Here is a 23388-nt window from a genome sequence, read left to right as displayed (position 1 = left end):
AGGGCCGGGCGGCGGCCGCGTCTCGTCCTCGCTGCCCCCTCCTCCCCGTGCCTCGCAGTGGTCGGCGCCGGTGGCGGGGAGGGCGGGGAGGGAGCGCGGCGCCGCCGCATGCATCGCTGATGGAGCCGGGCTCGGGGCTGCCGCAGCGCAGGGCGGGGGGCGGCGGGCTGGACCTCGGGGCGGGCTCGGCGGCGGGGTCGCCGGCGCTCTCGGGGGGGCAGTCCCGCCGCAGGAAGCAGCCGCCGCGCCCGGCCGACTTCAAGCTGCAGGTGATCATCATCGGGTCGCGGGGGGTGGGCAAGACCAGCCTTATGGAGCGATTCACCGACGACACCTTCTGCGAGGCCTGCAAGTCCACCGTGGGTAAGGGAGCGCGTCCCGTCCCGTCCCGTCCCGGGGGAGGCGGCGCTCCTCCCCCCGGTGCTCATGGCCCCGGCCGTGGGAACGCGGGGCTCGGCCGCCCTTCCCCGGCCCCTGTCGCGCCTTTCCCCGAGTGCGGGCCCGCTCCCCGCCTGCCAGGCATTCCCTCCAGACCCTGCCCCGCTCCGGGGCGCGCCGTGGTCCCCGTCCCCTTCCTGCCCAGGGCAGCCGGGTTGGTGTCCCCGGGTGGGTTCCTCGGCCGTGGGAGGATCGGGGGCTTGGTTGGTGCCAGACTTCAGCAGCTCTTCTTGGAAAGATCGTGGATGTCCTAGTTACCTTTGAGAGTTCTGAGCTCCCCTGTTTCAGCCTTGCTAACGGCAAACAGTTTAAAGATAAAATTGGGCATGGTTGGTGAAGCAGGTTTTTGTGCTTAAGTCTTAGAGGTTGCGTGAAAGGAGACAGAAGTATTTCAGGAGCTGAAAAGTTGCAGTGTGTATTTTGTGTACTCTTCCAGTGTATTATTCAAGTACTCTTCCAGACCGCAGTCAGATTAACTCCAGATGGCTGCTATGGCTTCGTGAAGAACCCCCCCTGTGATGTTAGATCCGAGGTTAATGTTTTGTTTCTCGAGAACACTGCGTGTTTGGCTCTTTATGCAGCTAACTAGAGAGCAAGCTCCTAGCTCTGTAGTGTACTGTCTTATTCATGATTTAGTCATCTGTGCATCTCTGAGGTAATTTAATGGCTGCTGTCTTTTAATACACAAGTGTGTAAAGGGAGGAAAACAAGCTCGTTATTCTGCGTTGTTTAATTAGAGTCCTATCCTTGGAGTTGAACTCTTGAGTATTGCAGCAAGGTGGTTGTTAAAGTCTGTGTCACTGGAAAATATGTATGCTTAGCTTAATTGTAGCTTGGAATGTGAGGGAATTTAGGCATCTGATGAAAAGTGATTGTATTGACTTTTAGAAGCTAAGTTATTACTATCCAAAATTATCTTCCTGTAAACAAAGTGATGCACAGTTACTCATACTTTTGTTTTATTGTGTGTTTTACCAGTTAATTAATTATTTCCTAGGCTTAGAATCCAGATCTGGTAGTGCAGATTAGCACTGTTATGTTGATAAGTTTTTTGGTTTGAAGTTGGCAACTTAACCTTGTAGAAGTTGGAAAGACAGTTTCAGAGGCATTAGTACTCAAGGGATGTGTTGTAATGAAGAAATGTTGGTGGCTTGTCTAGATTAACAGATTAATTGAATTTGTGGTACAACTAAAGTACAATTAATAGAAGAATGTATTCTTTATAAATTCTCCAGGTCTAGACATTGATGTTAACTCTCCTGCATCTTGTTTAGGTTGACCCACGTTAAGAGTTCGGTCAGGTCTGGGCTGCTCTCTGTAACTGGTGTTAGGTTTCCTGCTGTGAATCTTGGGAAGTGAGGGGAGGTGGTCTAGACCCTGGTCCAGACTTCCAGGCTGGTGGCTTTTCAAGAAAACAGATTTCCTGAATAACTGAGACAGTGATTTAAGCAGAGAAGCTTCCTTATTTTAGGGAAGAAACAGGAAATAAGTAGTGATATGCTGCTAGACAGAAGGTTACGTAATGTTTGTTGTACAAAATGTGCCAACATAAAGCAGCATAGGGAAATCAACTTGTGCCAAAATACATGTAGAAGGACTTGATAGTAATGGCATTCTTTCAAGGTCCTCAGACTAAACTTGAGAGCTGTTGAGATTCCCCCAGATCTTTTGACTGCTAAATGAAGGAGCTTTTCACAGTCAGCACACACTCAGATTTATTTTTTTTCTCTAACAAGTAAGAAAAAGTAACCTCTGCTATTCACATTTCATATAGATTGAAAATAACCCGCACTCCAAAACAACCTGAGTTCAGCCTCTAATACACAGCCGAAAACATAAAGCTCTTACTTTGTCACCACTGAACTGCAGTGGTTTTCAAGAATTTGCACGTGGGAGAATGTGTTTTGAGACATCAGTGAAAATGCTGTGACTGATCCAGTTACATAAACTGAAGATACCTTGAGATTCAATTTGAAAAGGCCATGTAACCAAACAAAAAACTGCATTTAGTTGTATGTACCTTATATTAGCAAAGCTGTAGTTAAAATAGAATGCTAGAATACATATTTACTTCCTTATCTTGGTATTTATGGTCTCAGCCTAACTTTCATCCTTTTATACTAAAACCTGTGGATATATAGGACCAAAACAACAACATTTAGCACCTTAAGATTTTGTATGAAAGCAGAGGCTACTCAGAGGACTTCCTCCAAGAGTGGCAGAATTGCAAATGTCCAAAGACCTTTTCTGTCTTCTGCCCCTAAGTGCTGATAATAGTGTCATGTTATTGAACAGTGGAGCATTTCTGCAGAAAAGGGAAGGTTTGGATTCAATTAAGAAAGATACAGTATTTAAATGCTAATTTAAGAAGACTGCATTGCCTGATTGGTAAAGAAAAATCTGTAATGAAAACACATCAACATGTCTTCAGTCTCAGCTCAGATATGGAACTTCTTTGAAAGTGTTCAAAAATAGCTTGGCAGATTTCAGCACATTATTCATAACAGCACACAATGTGCTGTTGATCTAAAATTCTTTTGATGTATTTATTTTGGGCATTATATTAGTTGCACAGAATATTGTGTCTCCTTAAATCTGCTATTTACATAGCACTGAGAATACCCAATATGCTCAAATATTTACTGATTTTTGAAGAAGTTAAAATTACTCTCACCATGCCAGTGTCAAATCCCCTGTCTTTCTATAATGGGATAATAACTTGTTCAGGGGTAATATTGGGATCATATTAGCTTTGTCAACAAACATAAATCTACCCTTCTATTTTTAAAGTAAAATTTCATCTTCATTTATTGTTTGTTGCCTGCATTATTCACACAGGAGCAGAATCCAAAGCTATCACTTGAAGGTTTTCCAGAATTGACAATTCAAAAAATATGCACCAAATATGGTGCGAAGAAGAATGATCTTTCCAAGGGTAGTGGATAAATACTCATTGCCACATCTGTAAGAAGATTCAAGCGTGGTGGTGAAGAAACAGTGTTTGCCTCTGCTTCTTCCACCCCTTTATCCCACCTCAGCTAGTTCTTATCCTAAAAGAAATACATCCTAATTCAGATCTCCATAGTCATGATGTTAAATTTATTTTTTAATATAAATACTTTTAAAGGGACTCTTTTTCATCAGAGTCCCTTTATGAAATATTCAATGGCCTTTGTTCTTTTCCCAGCATCTGTCCAGCTGCTGCTCAGTCTCCTGGTTCTAATCCACCAGTTCTTAGTTCATTCCCAGTCTCCCTGCTGTTTTTCTTCCATGACAGATCTACAGAATTCCTGTACTCAGCAGTATTTCCTGTCAATCTAATTCTTCTGCAGACATTACACTTCTCTCTTGGTTTTATTCTCTGAGCCTGAGGCTCCTGCTCTCCCAAAGGTGGGGCCCTGCACTGACTCACCTCTTAGGATGCTGATTGTCCTGGTCCCTCAATCAAGTTGGGCTCCTCAGCTTTTCTTTTACATGCTGGCTCAGTATGTGAAGTCTCTTGACACCTTATCTTTCAGTTCTTTTCCAACAGGTCTAAAATCATCCCAGGAAAGAAGCCTTGCCCTTGATAATGACAGTGCAGTTTATGTGCCTTGTGCATTGCTGGCTGTTTTAGCAGCTGTTCATAGGAAAGCAAAGTATCACATGTAGTAAACACTAAAGCTTCTTTCTGTCCTCGTTTACAAGCAAAATAATAGTGGAGTTTGTAATGGGAAGGGTTGTTGTGGCTCAGGATGGGAATTTAGTGACCTGTGATCTCTTCTGGGCCTGAGGGATCCAGATAAGTGGCATGTAAATGCATTGTGGTGCAAGCAGTCCTTTGACTTCACAGAAATGCTCTTTGACCTTGTTTCACCTTCATGTGAAATGGTATGGAAGTCAGAAACTCCTGAGATTTACAGAGGTCCATAGCTTTCCCTTCCAAGTGCTATTTTCCCTATCATTTATTTTTAAAATACCCATGTCCGTGCAAGATTCCTAGTGTCCATCAAATAAACAATAGCAATAGTGAAAACTTTAGCTTTGTCTTCTATCAGAATGTCTTAGTCAGGCAACTTCTGTCTTTAGTATATAGACATTTATATATGGAATATAAATATATACATATATACCTTTTTATATGTATGTATGCATATGTTTGGGGTTTCTGTCACAATTCAAACCTGTATTCATTCTCTTTATCCTTAAAAAATGGGGGCTAACAACATAAATGTTCAGTTTCATTCCCATAAGCTTGTCATATAACGTAATGATTTTTTCACTTAAAAGTATCAGACTACTCACTTTTGAGGTATCTGTCATTTTTCAGAACTACCCACTAAGTTACTCCTCTATGTTTTTAGCTATCTAATCAGTATTCTCACACACACTGTAAGCATAGTATGTGGCTTACTAATAATTTGATTGGATTTTTTTTAGTAAATCAAAAATATGGCTTAAAAATAAATTTAGTAATTTGATGTAATCTGAGATGAAGAACAATCTATACAAAATTTTCAGAAAATCATCCTGAGTCAACTATAAGAGCATTTCTTTCTTTAATTAACTTGTGTGTGCATGTGGGCTCTCTGACAAGTATAATTCATTTTAATTTTTCTTTAAACATTTCCCCCCTTCAGTAGAATGTCACTGAAAGCTTACTTGGTGTGGGGAGAAGGGAGAAAGAGTAGAAATAGATGTTTCTTAGTTTACCACTTTATGACAAAGTAACAGTAAGATGTTCTTGCTTTAATCAAGAAATAGCTCCTAAAGTGAGAAATTTATGCTGTTATATTAAAAAAGGAAGTTTTGATGAGGGATAAGTAATTCTGTGAGAATTGACTGTTCTTACTTTTGCATATCAAGGGTGTTAATACATCTGGGTTTATGTATTGGCTTTTTGACTAGTGCAGAATAGTGTAAATAAACCATACCAATACCTTATTAATGGTGTGCTGCAGTTTCTTGCCAAACTATAAACAGAGAGGAGCAGGAGGCTGGAAACTTGCAGAGAAAAACAGTTTTGTCTTACAGAAAGCCTGAAGATAATTAGGGAGCATGTATGAACCTCCTTGTTTGTCTTTGGAGGTGCAAATTATGACAGAAGCCTGTGTCCCCTGGAAGCTGCCTTTTACCTATAGGAGCAATGTAGTCACTTGCAATGGACAACATAGAGACTCCAGCAAGTGAAAACACCTGGCCAGTTGTTGTTTGCCCCAGATGTGCCAACTAAGTGTATTTTGCAGCATTTGGTATAGTCAGCACTGGTTTGCTATGCATAATCATTTGAATCCTCATAAGTGAACAAAACTGTAATTTAAAACAGGAAAAGGTAGGTAGATAATATAAATTATTAGGGTTTAGGAATAGGATTTTGTGGAGGTATGTGGTTTTTAATTAACAAGAGTTACAAGAAAGAAAAAAACAAAGTTCAACTTCAAATTTACTCTATTTGTAAACTAGATGGTAACTTCAGCTGATAGAAATATTCAGGCACTGGGTTATATCAACACTGCAGGACTGACAGATAGCCTTGTAGTCCCTAGCCAGGACATATATGAGAATACACAAATAAAACAACAGGCAGAGTGAAGAGGCCACTTGAACGGTGTCAAATGGGGAGTTAGGTTTGCAAGGAGACTGGAATGCAGCTGTCAGACTCAGTCTCTGCTGTAAACAGCTGAGCATGTCATTAGCAAAGAAGAAAAAGAAAATAGGGCTGTATGATTCTCAGGGACTTCTGGAAGTTGGTTAGCAACACTTTTACTACTTATTTCTGCTGATATCCCAAGGAGAGGGAAACTTGATACCCAAAACAAGCTGCTTATAGGTTCCGCCTTCTAAAAATCTGGGTAATGTTGCTCATGAAATAACCTCTCTTTTTCCATTCAGTTTTCCCTTCAGGTCAGGTAGTTGTTGACCAGTAGCTCAGTGTGTTTTTCTGCTTTGCAGTCAGAAGTTTGAAAAGAAGTCTTGTTCATGAAGCCACAGAGAGACTTATTCCTTCTAATTTCCTCTTCCACCTTATTGTGTTTGCCAGCATTTTGATACATGCTTTGAACTTAGTATCCTAAATAGTGTCAAAAGCCTAGGTTTTCTGAAAGGCCCTATGATTTTATTGCCCACAAGAATGTAAAGAAATGATAATTTCCTCCTTTCTCACTGAATTGGGAAGTATCAAGCATGTGAAATATTAAAGAAGCTGTATATTGGACATTAAAAAAAAAATCACTTGACTACACCTTCAACATTTACTCACTGCATGTATGTTACACAGAAAAAAAGAAAATTGGTATCTGTTTCATTCTAGTGTGTAGCCCAGTTGCCAGTTGAGGTATGGGTACACTTTTATTTTAGGCAAGCAGTCTCAAATGTCTGCATGTTAATCGTTCTAGAATTACACGCTCAAAGCTCTGTGGACAACGTACTTTACCTGCCTCTAAAATAATCTCCAAACATACTTATATCTGACTTAGCACTAAATGATTCCAGATCTCTTCTTTGAAATTTTTAAATTTGTAGCATGCATTTTGAAAGAGGCATTTCCAATTTGGTGTTTTTTAAAAGCTAACTGCTTGCCCTAGAGTTCAATTAAAATAAGACAAAATGGTTTAGGGTGTTTTTTCCTGGTAACAGTTTCTGTAACCTTTTCCTGCCCTGCCTATGTGCCTTTTGTTGTTGATTGCTTCCCCCCCTCAAGCAGGACGATAGAAATCAGAAGGCACGCTCTTGAGCATCTTTTGATTGACTTTGGCATTTTTGGGATAGATGTAAGTATTTTTTGAGTTACAAACCAGGATATTTTGTAATAAAATGATTTTTACCTCAAAACTCATGTGATCTCAGTTATCAAATGTAGCATAAGTAAGAATTTTTTTTTTTCGCATAGTGGTGTCACATGTCCAGATTCAATAGCCTGTGATAGTCTTCAAATTATCTGTTTATTTTAAGGGTTGATTGGTATATAACCCCTGGATTTTTAAACTGATTGTGTTTCTTTAAGCATGGTCTGATTATCTTTCACTGATTGAATTACTTTGATGCAAATCACTAATAGGCCTCTGAAAATTGAATCCATTGGAATTGATTTTAGTTGGAGGGGTTTTTTGTGCTCTATTTGCTTCTGTTTTCCCAGCTCTTCCATTAACTTTGTTACCAGGAAGTCTTGTCCACTGAAAGGTCATTCTGTGTGCATTAAGCAAAACTGTTTCCACTTTCTTTTTCTGTCTCTCATGAAAGGAAATTAAAAATTGCAAATTTAAACATAAAATGCATAGTAAGAAGTTTCTTTACCATTTTATTTCTAAACAGATACTTTTAGCTTTAAAGAGAGCACTGCACCCAGTTGTGTGTATTTCAATTTGTGCTTTGGCAGATAAGCTCTAGTTCTCTTTGGTGTGAGAAATTAATGTACTGTAGTCAGTTCTGGGCTGGGCTTCATTTTTGTAGGATTTCAGTCTCAAGTTTGGTTCATTGACAAGAGATGTCATCCTCAATGACTTGCCCTTATCTAGAACTTGATTAGTGTGCTTCTATTTTGAGTCTCTGTTCTCTTTCTTTTAAGGCTGTTTAGTTTTGAAAAGAGTGCAGACAGGTTGTTTGGCTGTGTGTTTAATATCCTTTTAAACCCTTCTGTCCTGGTAGCCCTTTGTTTTTCCTGGAGGAGGCATAGCTTCAGTCGAGACCATGTTGTAATAGATGTTCTTTGCACAAAGTCAATTTTTCATCCAAAGTTCATGTGCTACTAACAGCCATGGTGCACATTAAATAAAATGTTGAAAATCCTTAACTTAGGTTACACACACCAGGTTGGTGTTGCTGCCCTTAATGCCATGTTTTACATGTATCTAGCCTGTGGGGAGAGGAGAAATGCTCCTTTGCAGTTTTAAGTTGTAGGGCAAGCTTAATTAATTTACCTTCAAATGCTTAAATAATTGCAAAATCAGAAACCCAATCCAGAGAATGAGATCTGTATTTTTGTGTGCCTTTTTCATTAATTTTTGTAGGATATTTGTTTGGACTCCTGAAAAAGGCCTTTCCAGCGAAAAATGAGGATCAAAATGTGACATCCAAAATACATACAATTTTAATCTGTAAAATCCATGAAAGGAGAGATGGTGATTTGGATTTACTTGTTGCCTGAGTGTAATAATTTTGGAAAATTACTGATTGCCTATTGTCCATGCAAGGCTGGTATAGAGAGACAAGGCTGACATTTTAATGGGAGGGGAGATTGCAATAACTTTTTGGTTCCCCTTTCATCACTGTGACCTGGCAAATGGCACGCTTCAGTACGGTCATAAGCACGTGCACTTGTCAGATTTCCTGGCATGTGAATATTTTGTTATTCACTGACAATAAGCCAGCAGCCTTGAAATACAAGCTAGGTAGCATGCAAACCACTGGTAGTTTGCTGGTATTGTAGCAGCTAAAGAGAGCTTTTTAAAATACTTTTTATAAGATATGTTATTCAGATTTAATGTGGTTGTCAAGAGTAATTTTTGATTCTTCTGTTTTATTGAACTATATATAAAACCATGCCAGAGTAATTGTATGGACAGCAAAACTTTTCATTTAGGTATTTCCATTAACATATGTCGAGCTAAATAATTTCTTTCATTGACCTTTTTCTTAACTCAATGCAGTATTTGAAATTGAAGGGGAAAACAAATTATTGTGTTGTTGTTTTAATTGAATTACTAATTTGTATGTAAACTTGAAGCGCTGGCTTTGGCAGTCTCTGGTGAAACAGTCTAATGAAACCTGACAGGCTTAGGAATTTGTTTCTTCGTGTGCAAAAGGAAAGCTGCCAGATTTTTTTCCTTCAGTATTGGCAGACAGGAAGCTTTTGGTATTGTGTTGATGCTTGCAGAGCATTACTAATTATAAAAAAGTAATTGAGCAACCTTTGAAGAGTTCTGGCACTCTGTCTGACTTAAGTGTTAAATGATTCAAACAATTCTATAGAAGATCCTGTCTGCTTTTCCAAAAGTGTTACTTGTTTGTATCATTCCTTGCAAAATTTCACAGTAGGGAAATACTTCATGGTATGACTTCAAGATGATTAATATAAAGATCTGCCTTTAAACTAAGAATGCTGTTGACATATTATTTATTTTGAAACCATCTCTTTAATATGTAGTCTTTTTTCTACTTCATTTTATTAATATATTGGACCTTCTAGTCCCAGGAAGTCCCATTTGAAAATGTGGTTTATTACAACAGTTGGATTTTCTCTCCATAGCTAATTATTTTCATTTTTAAAAACATAACAAAATCTTTTTGGTTTTTTGGTTTGTATAAGACAGCAGTGGTTTGTATAAACCACTTCTATAAAAATAAAAATATTTTTGTTTTGTAGTTATTGAAACTTACATGAAATCCCTGTGATAGTTTTAACACTCAGCTTGGGCTCAGAGATTATTTAGATTTTTTTTAGCATCAAATGAATGGCAGATCATATAGTATGTTCTGTATGACAGAATGGCAGGCTTGGGAATTGGGATGAAGAGGTCTGGGCAGTTATATTCAAACTTCCTTGAGGACAGGAGAGATTTGAGGCAAGCAATTAGTTACTTAAGTTCTCTATTGTAGACAAAGCTGTGATTATTAAGACAATTGCATTTTATAGTTTAAATGCATTTTTATAGAGAAAAGGCTTACAACAGTAGAAATGGATGTGTTTCTTTAAAAAATAATATGATTAGCATAGAATTACAAGAATTCTCATTTCACACACTTTGGATACTAGAACATAGCTGGATCATTTCTCTTTGCTTTTGCACTAAGACAGTTGCTTTACAGAAGTGTACAAAAAGATTTCTTGGAGTAAGGATTAATAAATTATTTGCAAGTTTAGTCATTTGAATATTTTTATCAATTTGCATATGAATACTTGAAAATTGCCATTAAAGGTTTTGACTGTTTAGTACAAATCAGTTTAACACATTAACTCCTGGGGTTTGAAAGAGATACATGTTTGTAAGGGAAGTACAGGCATCATGTCCTGAATATCTCTCCAAGAACTGGTGATTAAGTGTGCTAGAAACTATTAAGGACATGGAGAATGAGGACAAGTGTCATGGTGTGATGACCATTACTTTTATCAATATGCAATGTGCAACTGCAGGCTGTTAGAGGGGATATTTGTTTAGAAGAATGAAGGTCAGTGATCCTTCCATTTATTTAATCTGGCTGAAAAATGTCCACCTGCTCTGCAAACTAAAAATATGGACATAATAGCCAACTTCAGTCCCTTCTGTTAAAGTTTAAATTCAGTCTCAATTCTTAATATCAGCAGGGACACTCAGCTTTTACCAAGGGTAGTCCTTGGGAAAAATGTGTTGGTTTTGTTAGAGAAAATAAAAACCATTTTTCCTCTTCGGTTTCATCCCTGTTCTTAGTTTACAATTGCATTTGAAATGGCAAAAGTGTTTCCAACACATTATGCTTCTACACTTCTGTGTGAGTTTTAAGTGTACTGGTCTGAACCATGTTCTCATGTCTTTTTATTTCTCCCTTTTTGATTTAGCTCTGTTAGGAGGGATGATGTGTAGAAAGATGAACTGAAGCAAAAATTTTCTTACAGATGTATCCTAAAATGAACAGGTTCACAATCTGCAAATCTATGATACTCTAGGACATTTATTCTCTGATACATTTTTGTAGTTAAGGTGGTAATCTTTTGTGTCTAGGTATTGTTTGACCACAGTAAGTCTTATGTGTTGCTAGCCAGCATTATTTTTTTATAAAAGTTAAATCTTTTTGTGTAATAAAGTCTTTATGGTTCTATCTTTGATATTTAGCTTGCATTCAAAATGTGCCTGGAGTTTTGAGATGATGAATAAAAGTACCAAACAGGTATAAAATAAATATTAAAAGTCAAATACCCTCTTTGAATATAAGAAGTTTGCTAATAAATATTTGCAGGACTTAATAATGACAGTCTTGACAAACTTCTTCATAAACCAACCTCAATTCCAGCACTTTATTACTTTACAGATGCTAAGCATCTATCCTGGAGGCCAGACCTATATTATTCCTGCTTTACAAACAGCAAATCTGATGTGGAGGGATTGGTTCCGCTCCATGCCTCCAGGGCATCTGTGCCAGTTGGAAGTAGAACAGGCTTGTCCTTGACAGTCGAGGTGAACAGGAGAGAAACAATCATACTGTGCCTGTTGTTTTACTGTTGTGTTGGGTTTACCTGCTGCTGGAAATTTTGCACAAAGGGGAAGGTTTATGTTGTCATGCTGCCAAATTGGATGGCTCACAGGCTGTTTAGTGGTTGTCAAATCCCCGTGGTGTTCCTGAGTTGACCGTAGTGGTGCAAGCCCTTCTGCTTGTTCAGACTGTTACAAGTTGATCTAAAAAAAAAGTATCAAAAAAGAATAATTGCACCCTCATTACTTTTGCTTCTTATTCCTCCTTTTCTGTTTACTGTATTTTATTTATAGGTGTTGATTTTAAAATCAAAACAGTAGAGCTAAGAGGAAAGAAAATTAGATTACAAATCTGGTAAGTAAAACAAACATGCAACCAGCAGTATGTTTTAATTTTTATGTTCTAGCATGAATTAATATGCTTGTCTAATACTACTATTAACTGTTATAAGCTGGTTTAGCTCTTACCCTATTACTTCTCTCCTCCATTCCCACAAGACTTAAACCAAACCAAATAGCTCTTAGATTTTTTTGAGGGTAAAAGGAGGAGAAGGAGAGATAAAGTTTGAAGTAGGGCATGAATGTAATTACTGAAATATTAATGCATCACAGAGGCCTTGAGCCCCTTTTCCTGGAAGAATGACATCACCTACATAAGAAATAGGAGTTTTACAAACAACAAAAGTTGACTGTGTTAAATAGACACTAGAGAAAGTATATTTTGTTTTCTTTATTTTTCTGGACTGATTACAACTGACCTTCATTGTAACAGCAATTATAAAGCAACTGTGAAGTATTTTCTAAACTGTTTTTCTGAAACGTGGTATAGGCAGTGCTGTTTCTTTGACACTGTTTTTAAATAACTTCAAAGTGAAGGGCATTCAGGACTGAAGTAAATCATATCCACTCTAAACAGAATGGAAAAATGAAGCAATCCCATGCAAATTAGGCTATACCTTTATTGGTACTGATGTCCTACTACAGAAAGCTCAGTGTCTGAGCTAAACTCTTCCTTTCTGCAGTAGTGTACATGATTTCTGGTAATGGTTCTCCATGTTGGTGATTAATACTGTTTTTATTGCTTAGAAGTTATTGAGCTAAACACTCCTTTGTTTTGCAGAGTAGTACAATACATAAGCATAATTATGAGAGAATAAACCAGCTATGTTCTATACATTAATCTTACATACTACTATGTAGAAGCTTAGCTCTGGTTTATTAACAGTGTGTGATGCATAATTAGCATTGTAGTTAAACTGTTTAAGCTGCTAACAATCCATAGAGGGGGGGAAGCTCTAAATATTCTTTTTATTACACTTTTGGGATGTTCTGGTAGTTTTTCATTCTTAATTACATGGATGCAGTGAATTCAGTGTACTAACTCCTCTTGGCAGGTCACCATCAATTCTGTCTGTCACACCATGTGTCTGTCTTGCTTCCCTCTGAGTTAACTGCTGCTTCATCTTTGGTCTCATCCGTCACCTAACACTTGAATGTTAGTGGCATGTCTTCATTCATCTGTCCCTCTTTGGAAACCTATGACCACAAGACTGGCAGTTGAGCCAGCAATTGTTAGCCAGGGTCTGCTGGAGCTGACAGAGGTAACAAAAAATTCTGATGTGGAGATGCTAATGTATGCCTAATACGCATTCTTACTGTGAAATGTACTAAGCTTATAAAAAAAATTTCTCATGTTGAATAAATATATTATAGGAGTGAAAATTTTTGGAAAAGAGATGTTTAAACCATTATTTTCCACATATTGAGAATATGCTAGCAGGATATAGGACACTTTAAAAATTGAATTTAAAAGTGGATAGGTTGTTAGGATGTGATAATTACTCCTATGGGAAGCCTTACTAAAGTGGCAAGGAAAACACAATGTACAGAGATAATATTTTAAAATATGATAAAATTCATGAACATGACATCCTGCTCCTAAGTGTCACTTTCTCTCTAACAGTGGCTGTTAAAATGTTGTTCTTAATCTTTAAAACTGCCTTGGCATGCTTCCAGGTTTTTTAGAAAAGCAAATACGTATGACTTTTGCTAATTAATTCTGAATTCTGTTTTGTTGTGTTGTTGGGCCTGCCTATAAACTCTTATTATCACAGAATCATTTAGGTTTTAAAAGACCCTTAAGATCAGTGAGTCCAACCATTAACCCAGTGCTGCTAAGTCCGCCACTAAACCCCTGTCCCCAAGGGTCATGTCTGCATGTCTGTTAAGGTGACACAACCTGGGCAGCCTGTTATGCTTGACAGTCCTTTTGGTGAAGAGATTTTTATTCCTAATAGCCAATCTAAACCTCCCCTATTGGAACTCGAGGCTGTTTCCTCTTGTCCTGTTCCCTGTTACTTGGGAGAAGAGACCAACCCCACCCTTGGCTACAGCCACCTTTCAGGGAGTTGTAGAGAGTGACATGGTCTCCCCTGAGCCTCCTCCAGGCTAAACACCCCCAGCTCTTTCTTGTCCCTCCAGCTGTTGGATTGAAGAGGAAGGCAGTTTACCAAGTCAAACACTTGGAAGTTTAGAAATGCAGACTTCAATTGCATGGCTGACCATAAGTCAGTCTCCTTTCATACCTACACAGTGACAGAATTCAGGCTTCCTCATAGTTCCTGGTAGTGTTACATACATTGATTGTAGTAACTTTACTACAAAAAGACCTGTTTAGTTCAGTGAACAGATAATTTCTGAAGTTTACATTTATCTGTTTTCTTAAAATGGCTAAAGTTAAATTTCAAAGCAAGAAATTTTGCTTTTTATTTTTTATTTTTTTTTTTTAGTAATCTGGTGATTCTACTTCTAGAGTCAAACAAGAATGGTTTTTTAAAAGTTTACTTCGGTGTTTTTATGGTCACTTGACCTGTCTTTCCCCTAACCACTATCAGCAGAGTGTTTTCCACAAAGCTCTACCACTTGAGATTATCAGAAGATACATTGAAACAGTACAGGGTTGAATATTTCAAGTGATCAGCAGTGCAAGACGTCCTTTTGAAAGCAGCTTTCACACCTGCTGCTGTTAGGAGAGTAGAATACAGAAGGACTTGTCTCCCTTGTTCCTTTCATAATGGGGAGCTGTGTCCTGAGGATCACAGAGGCATCTGCTCTCACATCCAGCTTCCTATCTGTTCCCTGCTTCCCCTATTTCCCCGACTTCCAGTCGGGAAACAACCTTCTACTCCTTAGATGATGCAATGGTAGAGCTTCACTGAGGACACAGGGTACCTTTTCTGTGCCACCTGGAGGAGTTAGTAGTGCCTCTTGGGTTGCCAGAAGTGTTAGGATTCAGTAAATCAGCCTCTGCCTTGCAGTTCTAGGCTGACACAAGCTCCTGTGTCCTGTGAGAAGTAGCACCTGCATGCAGCTCAAGTCATGAGGTAGAGTAACCAGAACTACTGGATAGTCTAAGTGTCCAGGTAAATCCAAGCATCTGTGAATCAGTGCTTCTTCAAAGCTGGAAAACTGGATCAAATAAATAATAGGAGCCCCTCAGTGATGCTTTGAAGCAGGACAGAAGGAAGGCGTGTGACTGTGCCCTCTCAGCTGAGTAACCTGGGCAGTTGCTGACACAAGCAGCTGACACAGTGACTCCCAGCTTCCCCTCTGAAAGGAAGGAGCTGGCTGTGGGAAGCAGGGCTGCCCTGCACTGCACCCAGTTCCTCCCTAGCCAAGGGAGCTCTCTGATACCTCTACAGGTTTAATGCTCAAGGTAGCCAGCGACCTGGGAACAAAACAAGCTTCGTTTGCTTCTGAAGGTGTTTTAAACCGGTGCAGTCTCATTAAAAATTCTCATTCTGCCTGCTCTGTTTTCTAAGAGACAGTTGTCTTGGAATGTACCTGTTCTAGAATATATAAGAATGTTGTTTCTTTGGGTCAGTACATCTGAAATAAATTATTTCTATAACAAAAGATCCTAAATATATTTATGGTTTATGGGATGAAAAAAAAAATCTGTTTAACAAGTAGAATTAACCTCTAAAATTACCTTAAAGCATTTTTTAAAATACTGCCTGTAGGTTCCATAGAAGCATAGAGCATGTGAAAATGTTAAATTAGTGTTAAGTTTTTATGTAGGTTTCAAAATATTTTCACTTCTATTGCCACTTTACACCACCACACATAACAAATAAATTTAACTAGAGAGCCAGAGACAGTTTTGAGTCTGTCCATGTGTTTGCTTCAACTGGTTTGGATAGACACAGAGAACATTTATGTAAAAGATAAATTATCCAAAGATACTTTAATTAAGATGGACTGTATTTGTATTGTGTTTTATGCAGTCTGCCATAGAACATGACAAGTCAACAGTCGAAAATGGGCTTTGTGTGATATTTTAATTTGCTTTTGTTTGTTGTGTGTTTGTATTTTTGGAATGATGTCTAGTTTCTGTTTGGGAAGCAAAAAACAGTCAAGCCATTGGATTCTCTAATTGCAGATTATAGCTGCTTGAGGAGTCATACACTGTTTGTTTCATACACTGTATGATTACAGATTAGAAAGACCAATGCTTTTCATTTAGAAAGTTTTCTTGGAAAAAAATTCAACAGAAGAAAACTGCTTTAAGCATTAAAAAAAAAAAGTAATCTGATGGGTTTTTTTTCAGTTATGCCAAGTGCTTGTTTAAATTGTAGTAACTTATTTGAACTTCTGGAGTTCAATTTAATTTGAATTAAATTGAACTCCCTTCTATTATTGTGTTGATTCTGACCAGAGCGAATAAAGAACTAGTAGCACTTAGTATCACTCATGAAAGTCATGAGTGTTAAACAGTGGTCATCTTTTCTTCCAGCTTTCCAATAGTGCTTCAATAGCTATCCTTACTAAAATACTTCAACTTCAGGAGTGCAATACATCCATGAAAATAATATAGCAAGAATAATTGCTCCAGCCCTGCACATTAGAAGAAGGCATTTGAAGTTGGATGTGCTTTTAATGTTAGCTCTGCATTAGGAGTGGTCATTTTTTTTCCTCAATACTGGAAGAATTTGCAGCACATTTTCATAAAAAATATGATGGCACCTAGTAGAAGAAAAGATTTTCCATGCTAAAGATGAACTTAATACTCAAACTGCAGTTTACTTAGGTAGCCGGGGGTTGCATTTTAAACTTACTTATTGCAGAAATAGTTTTCCAAATAGCTTTCACCTTACAGTTTGAAGACTAATACAACGTAAGGGTAATGTTAGAGACAGCAAAATCAGCTTGTTTTCTTCCACTTTTCAAAGGAAATAAGGGTTAGAATATCATGCTCACAATCAGATACCTGCTGACTGGTTTCATTTCCACCTGCTGCAGGAGGAGAGGTGAAGTGTGGGGGAGTCAGTGACTTCAAGCAAGGCGAAGAAAGTCAGCCATAATCCACTGGAATTGGCATGACCAGGTGACAGTCAGTGGTCATCTGGCCATTTCTTGTAGGTAGTGGGCAGCCAGGCTGTCCATGGGTGTTCTGAACTGGCCACAGCATGTGGTGTGTCCCAAACAGCCAGCAAGCCTGACTTCAGGTTGTCACATGTGGGTGAAGAACCTACACAAACAGGAGCACAGGGTGGAGCAGCCTAGGAATGCTGTAAACTTTTAAAGAGCCTGAGGGCGTTGTGGAGAGAGGAGAAGCTGATAGTACCAGGTGGACTTGGAGACAGAGCACTCAGCAGGGCTGGGGAAGTGTGGGGTTGGAGATAGCTGGAGTGGGAGAGTTTTGTAATGTTGCATAGTTCTTCTCTTCATGGCCTACTTATCCAGTGCACTGCTGACTGCCTTCAGGGAGGGTAGTGGGACATTAGTGATTTTATAATGTATGTACTCAGTGATCTGGTACCCTGTGATGGAGTTGTTAAAGGTCCTTAGCACTCACCTGAAGACACAGACAGGTGACACTGAAATACCCTCTTTATTTCTGTTTTCCACTAGGGGCACAAAAAAAAGGGAAAAGACTGGCCAGCAAGACAAGCTGACAAACAAAACCAAAAAGCAAGTTTTCCCACTGCTCTGAACAAAGATAGAATTGGTGTATTCTCCCACATGAGATATGCCCTTCCACCTGCCATGTAGTTATTTGTGCTCAGAATGATGGAACTTAAGGTCCCCCACCCCTAATACACTTCATCAGTAGGCTGGATTAGCAACAGATGATACAGGCTGCTCTGTGAGATCATAATTCTGAGAGTTCTGTTTTTAAGCACTAGAGCAATGTTATCCATATGTGGAAAATCAACGGTTCATACTAAAATTACTAATTTTTAACAGACTGAACATCCAAAGGACCTTCCAAAAAATGAATCTGACCATAACAAAGGAGTAATGGAAAAGAATGTGGAGTTACTTGCTCTGAGCAATATTATATATATATAAAATTTCAGCTGCCAGAACTTGTATTGCTTTACAAAAAATGCCTCATTAATGAAAAGAAAACAACCAATTAACCATCTAAAACTGATCTGCAATATTACTGGTGCTTGACCTTTATGAAACAAACTGCCTATTTTCATTTTCTGTAGGGTCCCAGAGGTTTATATGAATGTAATTCTGAAGTTCTGAGAGTGGGATTTAAAATAAAAATAAAACAAAAATGGATGCAATAGGAATTTGTTCTTCTCTGCCCTGTGTTGCAGTGTCATTGGCTTGCAGTGAAGTATAAGTCATTATTTTCCCACAGGCTATGAAGCAGAGGTTGCAAATCTTTTTCTAGTGGACTCTGCTTTACTCTGTAAAATCACTAGCAGATATTTGTTGCTATCAAGTACACTTGTGGCAATTTCAGGGGCAAGTTAAATACTTCACTTTGAAACTTGCTTGAAATTCCTAAAGATTTTATGCAAAATAAGATAGGTTTGCGGTAATATATTATATTGCTTGTGCATAGAAACTTAAAGGGGTTAAATCTTCAAGACAATCAATGTGGCATTTTGTGAACATGACCTTTTTTTTTTTTTTTTTTTTGTAACAAATGTTTCAGGTCTCCATTGTTAATCTCATTCCCGAATTCATTCTCTTCCCTTTGTTTAAAATGTGACTGTTGAAGAGGATTAATTTTGAAGTTTTGAGTCCCAACACACATGAATACAATTTTCCTCCCTCTACTCTTAATTTTGATCCATCTTTTGACTTGTTCTAGCTTTGAAATTGCAAAATTATCCATTGGCTTTGGGGACTGACCTCAAGCAGCAAATGCTTGATCACTTTGGAGCACCATATAACCTACTTTCCAATTAAGATGCCAGTCACATTTAAAGACTTAGGATATGCACCAGCTATTTTTTTTAGTATAACTGCCAAAAACCCTCCCTTGGGAGGCTTGATGATGTGATTAAAAGCAGTTCAGAAGTTTTCATGGCTCAGTAAAAAACAACTCTTCTGTCTCATCTACTTTGGAACAGAAGTCATAGCTCGTGTGGGTGACTTAGTGTCGTTGCTGGAAATTATTCTCCAGTGTGAATGCACCCTGTCTGAATACCTGCAGTGAGCATAGAAATGTTACTTGCACACCTCAGATAAGTAGATGTAAGTGTGAAAGCCAGGTCTCTAGTGCAAAAGTTGTACCACTTAGTGATTGCTCACTCTTGTGAGCAATTCACTTTGTGCCTGGAGGTTTTGCAGTAGTTTTAGAACCATGGCTGAATTGCTGTGGTTGATCCAAAAAGAGTCTGAAAGCTCAAATGATACTGATCGGTGCATTGCTCATTTTATTGTTCAGTGTGTAGATGTATTTAATAAGCATGTATCCATTTTTTTCTTTATTTTTTCAGGGCTCTTAAAAAACCCAACCAAAAGTCCACAAAACACTCAACAAACCCCAAAACCACAAAACCAGCTTTATCTCCTGGTACATTTTCATTGGATAGCTTCACTCTCAGACACATGTAGAAATGTTTGGTGGCCTTTCTTGTTGAAGTTAGTATGGGATAAATAGCTTTTTTAATATGAAAAAGTTTTATGATTGAAAGTACTGCTCCATTTTTTTTTCCTGAAATTCACAGATATGGAAGGAAATCTGTAGTGTCTCTAATGAATGTGGGAGTGTTGTTATCAAAATGTAAATGAAGTTATTCTGTACTTTGCAAATTGATGAAATATTTGTGCCACTGTTTGCTGCTGCTTCTTAGGGACACAGCAGGTCAGGAGAGATTCAACAGCATTACCTCAGCTTATTACAGAAGTGCCAAGGGAATTATTTTGGTGTATGATATCACCAAGAAGGAAACATTTGACGATTTACCAAAATGGATGAAAATGATTGATAAGGTATGCCTTAAGTATTTTCTTTTTATATGCTTTTTTTAACAAGGATTTTTTTTCCCCCTCAGAGAAATTTACAGCATGGGTTTAGGATTAATAAACTACTGTCAGATAGTTTGCACTGATTACTTTTAGCCAGGATTTAACATTGATGAGTTTTGCTTGCAAAATGGTTGTCCATTCCTGCTTTCTTGAACTAGAATTGTCCCAGTTAGAAGTGTCAGTGAAAATCTGTAACATTGCTCATTTACCTTTGCAGTGGGGGGAGGGGGGTTTGTTTCCTGTCTATGAAATAAGGTCATTGTGTTCATTCTTAGATAAACTGGAGCAGCTAGTTCTCAAGTCACGTTTTAAAAATGAAATTTAAAAATTGAAAATTTTTGAAATAATGTTTGGGAAGAACGTTTACCTATAAACTATGTCAGTGTGATAGTGGAATTGCCCTTTTTTTGTATTGTGTTTGCATTACAAAATCTTATGTTTCTAGGTGTAGTTAATTAGAAATGTTTTAATTGCAGTATGCTTCAGAAGATGCAGAGCTTCTATTAGTTGGAAATAAACTGGACTGTGAAGTTGATCGAGAGATTTCTCGGCAGCAGGGAGAGAAGGTAAGGACAGGTCTAGAGGCAAAGCTGTTGTGGCATTGCTGATGATGGTCTGTGGCTACTCTTGTTCAGACTGCTGGATGCAGGGAGCATATTGAGAGTGGTGGTGGTGGGCTCTCAAAATCCATGTGGTGATGTGCAGTTATAAGTGTTCCTGCTGGAGTTGTGTGTCTTTGGTCTAAAAAAAGAGTAAGCTACAAGTCAGCTTCCACTGTACCAGGAGTGTATGGGATACTCCTTTCTGGGCTCTGAAAGGGGGCGTGGTGAAGATTTGAAGCAAAAATGGAGATCTCTAGTCAGGAAATCTTTGTGGGCCTTCTTTCAGATGTTTGCTTCTCAGTACTGTTTTTGGACAGGCAACAGCCCTGCTTTGATTATTGGCTCACCTTTGTTTTCATGTTCCTTTTGTTCTCTTGCGACCCCAGAAGTGTTAAGGAAGCTGGCAAGAGAATATGTTTGTTGTAGAAGCTGGCAAGAGAGTATGTTTGTAGTGTGATACTCAGCACTGTCTTGACCAGAATTATGTCAGTATGGGCGTACACAAACATCTGGAAGTGAGGGCTTATTCCAGACTTCTGCAGGTCTTGCATCTGTACCTTCCTTTTCTACATTTTGAATAATAAAGTTGAGATTAGCTGTTCTGAGAAGTTCTTCCTTTTTGGCAGTCTGCAGCAATACGTGTCAACTGAATACATGAATTAAGTCTGGAAAAATGCAGAGTACTTTTCCAATAAATGTATTTTAAGCAAAAATTAACTCTATGTTGCAATATTTTCTCTACCATGCAGATTCAGGATTATTAATTGAATCAGACTTCCATCTCAGATTTGGGGAAAGTTGCGTGTTTGGGGTTTTTTTAAGGTTTTATGAGGAGGATATATTTGTTATCTGTCGCTGTTTGCACATATCTTCATGGAGTTATTTTATTTTCTCTCCCATCAGTTTGCACAGCAAATAACTGGGATGCGGTTCTGTGAAGCAAGTGCCAAGGATAACTTTAATGTGGATGAAATATTTCTAAAACTTGTTGATGACATTCTGAAAAAGGTAAAATACTCAGGTGGTCGTATTCCTCTGGTCACACAAATGGTCAATGTTTAAATAATGATTGCACATGCTTGGGAGGACAGAGAACAGTACATTGTCAGGTGAAATTTTTGGATAGTATATAGTGGGCATGATGCAGCTCACAGACTGCTGACCACTGCATTTCACTAATAAGACCCAAAAGACCATGAAATTGAGGCTTTGGCTGTCAGTGAACACTTGCAATTAGTTCTTTCTATGCAGATGACTGTTTACAGGTGATTTTTCTTTTCTTTAAGATGCCACTGGATGTTATAAGAAATGAGTTGTCCAACAGTATCCTGTCCCTGCAACCAGAGCCAGAAATCCCACCAGAACTGCCTCCTCCAAGGCCACATGTCCGTTGCTGTTGACTTTTTACTTCCTCCAGAGTGAAAAATATGAGCAGGAGGGTAAAGAAAGTATCTGTACTACTCTGCACTACAATCATTTGGCAGTTTCTCATTGCACTTTGTTATTCGAGTCAGAGCTACACACTAACTTGTAAATATGCAAATATGCAATCCTATGTAGGATTCAACTATAACATTTAATTATTACCCCTCTCCCTCACAATGATGTTTCGTTCATTGCCCCAGTGTTATAAATACTGTACAGTCGGTGGGGGTTTGCCACACATCCAGTTGAGGAGGAGGAGAAATTAAATCTATTCCTATTCTTGACATAAATGTTGTAATAGTTCTTTGTTATTATAAACAGGCAGGCAGAAGCTCTTCTGGTATGAAGATAAGTATATGGTGCTTTGCTAACTATTTTAAAGACAAATTTTTTAAAAACAGAGGACTTTATGTACAAAGCTTCCATAATCAGCATTATGTTTCCTTTTAATGTAGTGAAAACATTTTTGGCTGTAGCATCCTCTGCTGACTGGATTTATTGAAAAGCTAAGTTTAATTTTTGGCAGTCTTTTATTTATTTTGTTTAATGCTGCACCCTTTCTTTGTGTACCAAGACATCACACCTGGTGCAGATCTAAGATTGCACTTTGAAAAAACATATATAATTTTCTGCATAAACATAAATTTGGTTACACGAATCATTAAGTTTCAATAAAAGAATGGAGATATATCAAGCTCTAAAAGAAGGTATAAAAAAAGCAATGCTGCTGTCCTAGACAAATTCTTGAGAAAAAAAAAAACTAAGATGATGATACATTTTCCTGTGTTAAGGAATATATATGTGTATTTTTGTCTGGACATCTGTAGGGATGGGGGAAGGGAACCTAAGGTAAAATTATTTTCTTTCCTAATGGTGGAAATTATTCCCATCAAGCAAATACTGTGTTAGGATTTTGTCTGATAATGAACTTGTGAATTATATCTTTGGTATATCTTTTATTAAATGCACTGTTTAGTTTAGCTGTGGTAAATCAGTAGATACATATTTGAATAACTTGGTGTGTCCTGAATGTTGTGGTATTGAAAAACATTGTGGTCTTTCTAAACTAATGAAGTGCAAATAAAATTTTGTATTTATGAATGACAGTGGAACTGCACCTGTTATTAGAATGGCAAGTATCAAGTGATGGGTAAAAGGTAGAATCTGGAATATGGAACAACACTTGTGTTAATTTTGTTATGATTTAATTTTCTGTTTGACAGTTCTTTAGGTGTAGTGGGAAGAGCAGCAGACATTAGTTGTTCACCTTGGTCACTGCTCTGTTGGGAGAGCAGCTGATGACCTGGCCCAGCTGATATCTTCAAATAGCGTGTGACTGCTTGTCATGCTGCCTTAGCAGGTGGTCACCAGACTATTGGTTACACTGACAACACAAGTATGAACCAGTCTTTTTCACACTACAGCTTCTCTACTTCGCATTCTCTGGTGCTGGAACCCATTTTGTCACCTTTGCCACTCTTCTAGCCAGAACTGGCACTGAA

General features: G+C 38.3%; 1 protein-coding gene across 1 annotated transcript; it reads left to right on the top strand.

The window, feature by feature from the left end:
• RAB12 (RAB12, member RAS oncogene family) lies at window positions 1-22987 on the top strand. The gene is made up of 6 exons (XM_036406338.2): window positions 1-363; window positions 11874-11934; window positions 19685-19823; window positions 20336-20425; window positions 21365-21469; window positions 21748-22987. The coding sequence occupies exons 1-6, from the start codon at window positions 120-122 to the stop codon at window positions 21859-21861; spliced, it is 753 nt and encodes a 250-aa protein (XP_036262231.1). The 5' UTR covers window positions 1-119; the 3' UTR covers window positions 21862-22987.
• Window positions 22988-23388: the final 401 nt, after the last annotated feature.

The sequence above is a fragment of the Molothrus ater genome, chromosome 1, assembly GCF_012460135.2.
Source record: "Molothrus ater isolate BHLD 08-10-18 breed brown headed cowbird chromosome 1, BPBGC_Mater_1.1, whole genome shotgun sequence".
In the NCBI taxonomy this organism is placed as follows: domain Eukaryota; kingdom Metazoa; phylum Chordata; class Aves; order Passeriformes; family Icteridae; genus Molothrus; species Molothrus ater.
Note: the sequence above shows the minus strand (reverse complement) of the source record. Positions and strands in the feature narration are given on the sequence as shown.

Excerpts from the sequence above, each read along its gene's own strand:
- RAB12 (XM_036406338.2), top strand. The coding sequence starts at position 120 with ATGGAGCCGGGCTCGGGGCTGCCGCAGCGCAGGGCGGGGGGCGGCGGG. Across the intron at positions 364-11,873 it reads GGCCTGCAAGTCCACCGTGG|GTGTTGATTTTAAAATCAAA; the intron begins GTAAGGGAGCGC and ends TTTTATTTATAG. Across the intron at positions 19,824-20,335 it reads GGATGAAAATGATTGATAAG|TATGCTTCAGAAGATGCAGA; the intron begins GTATGCCTTAAG and ends TTTTAATTGCAG.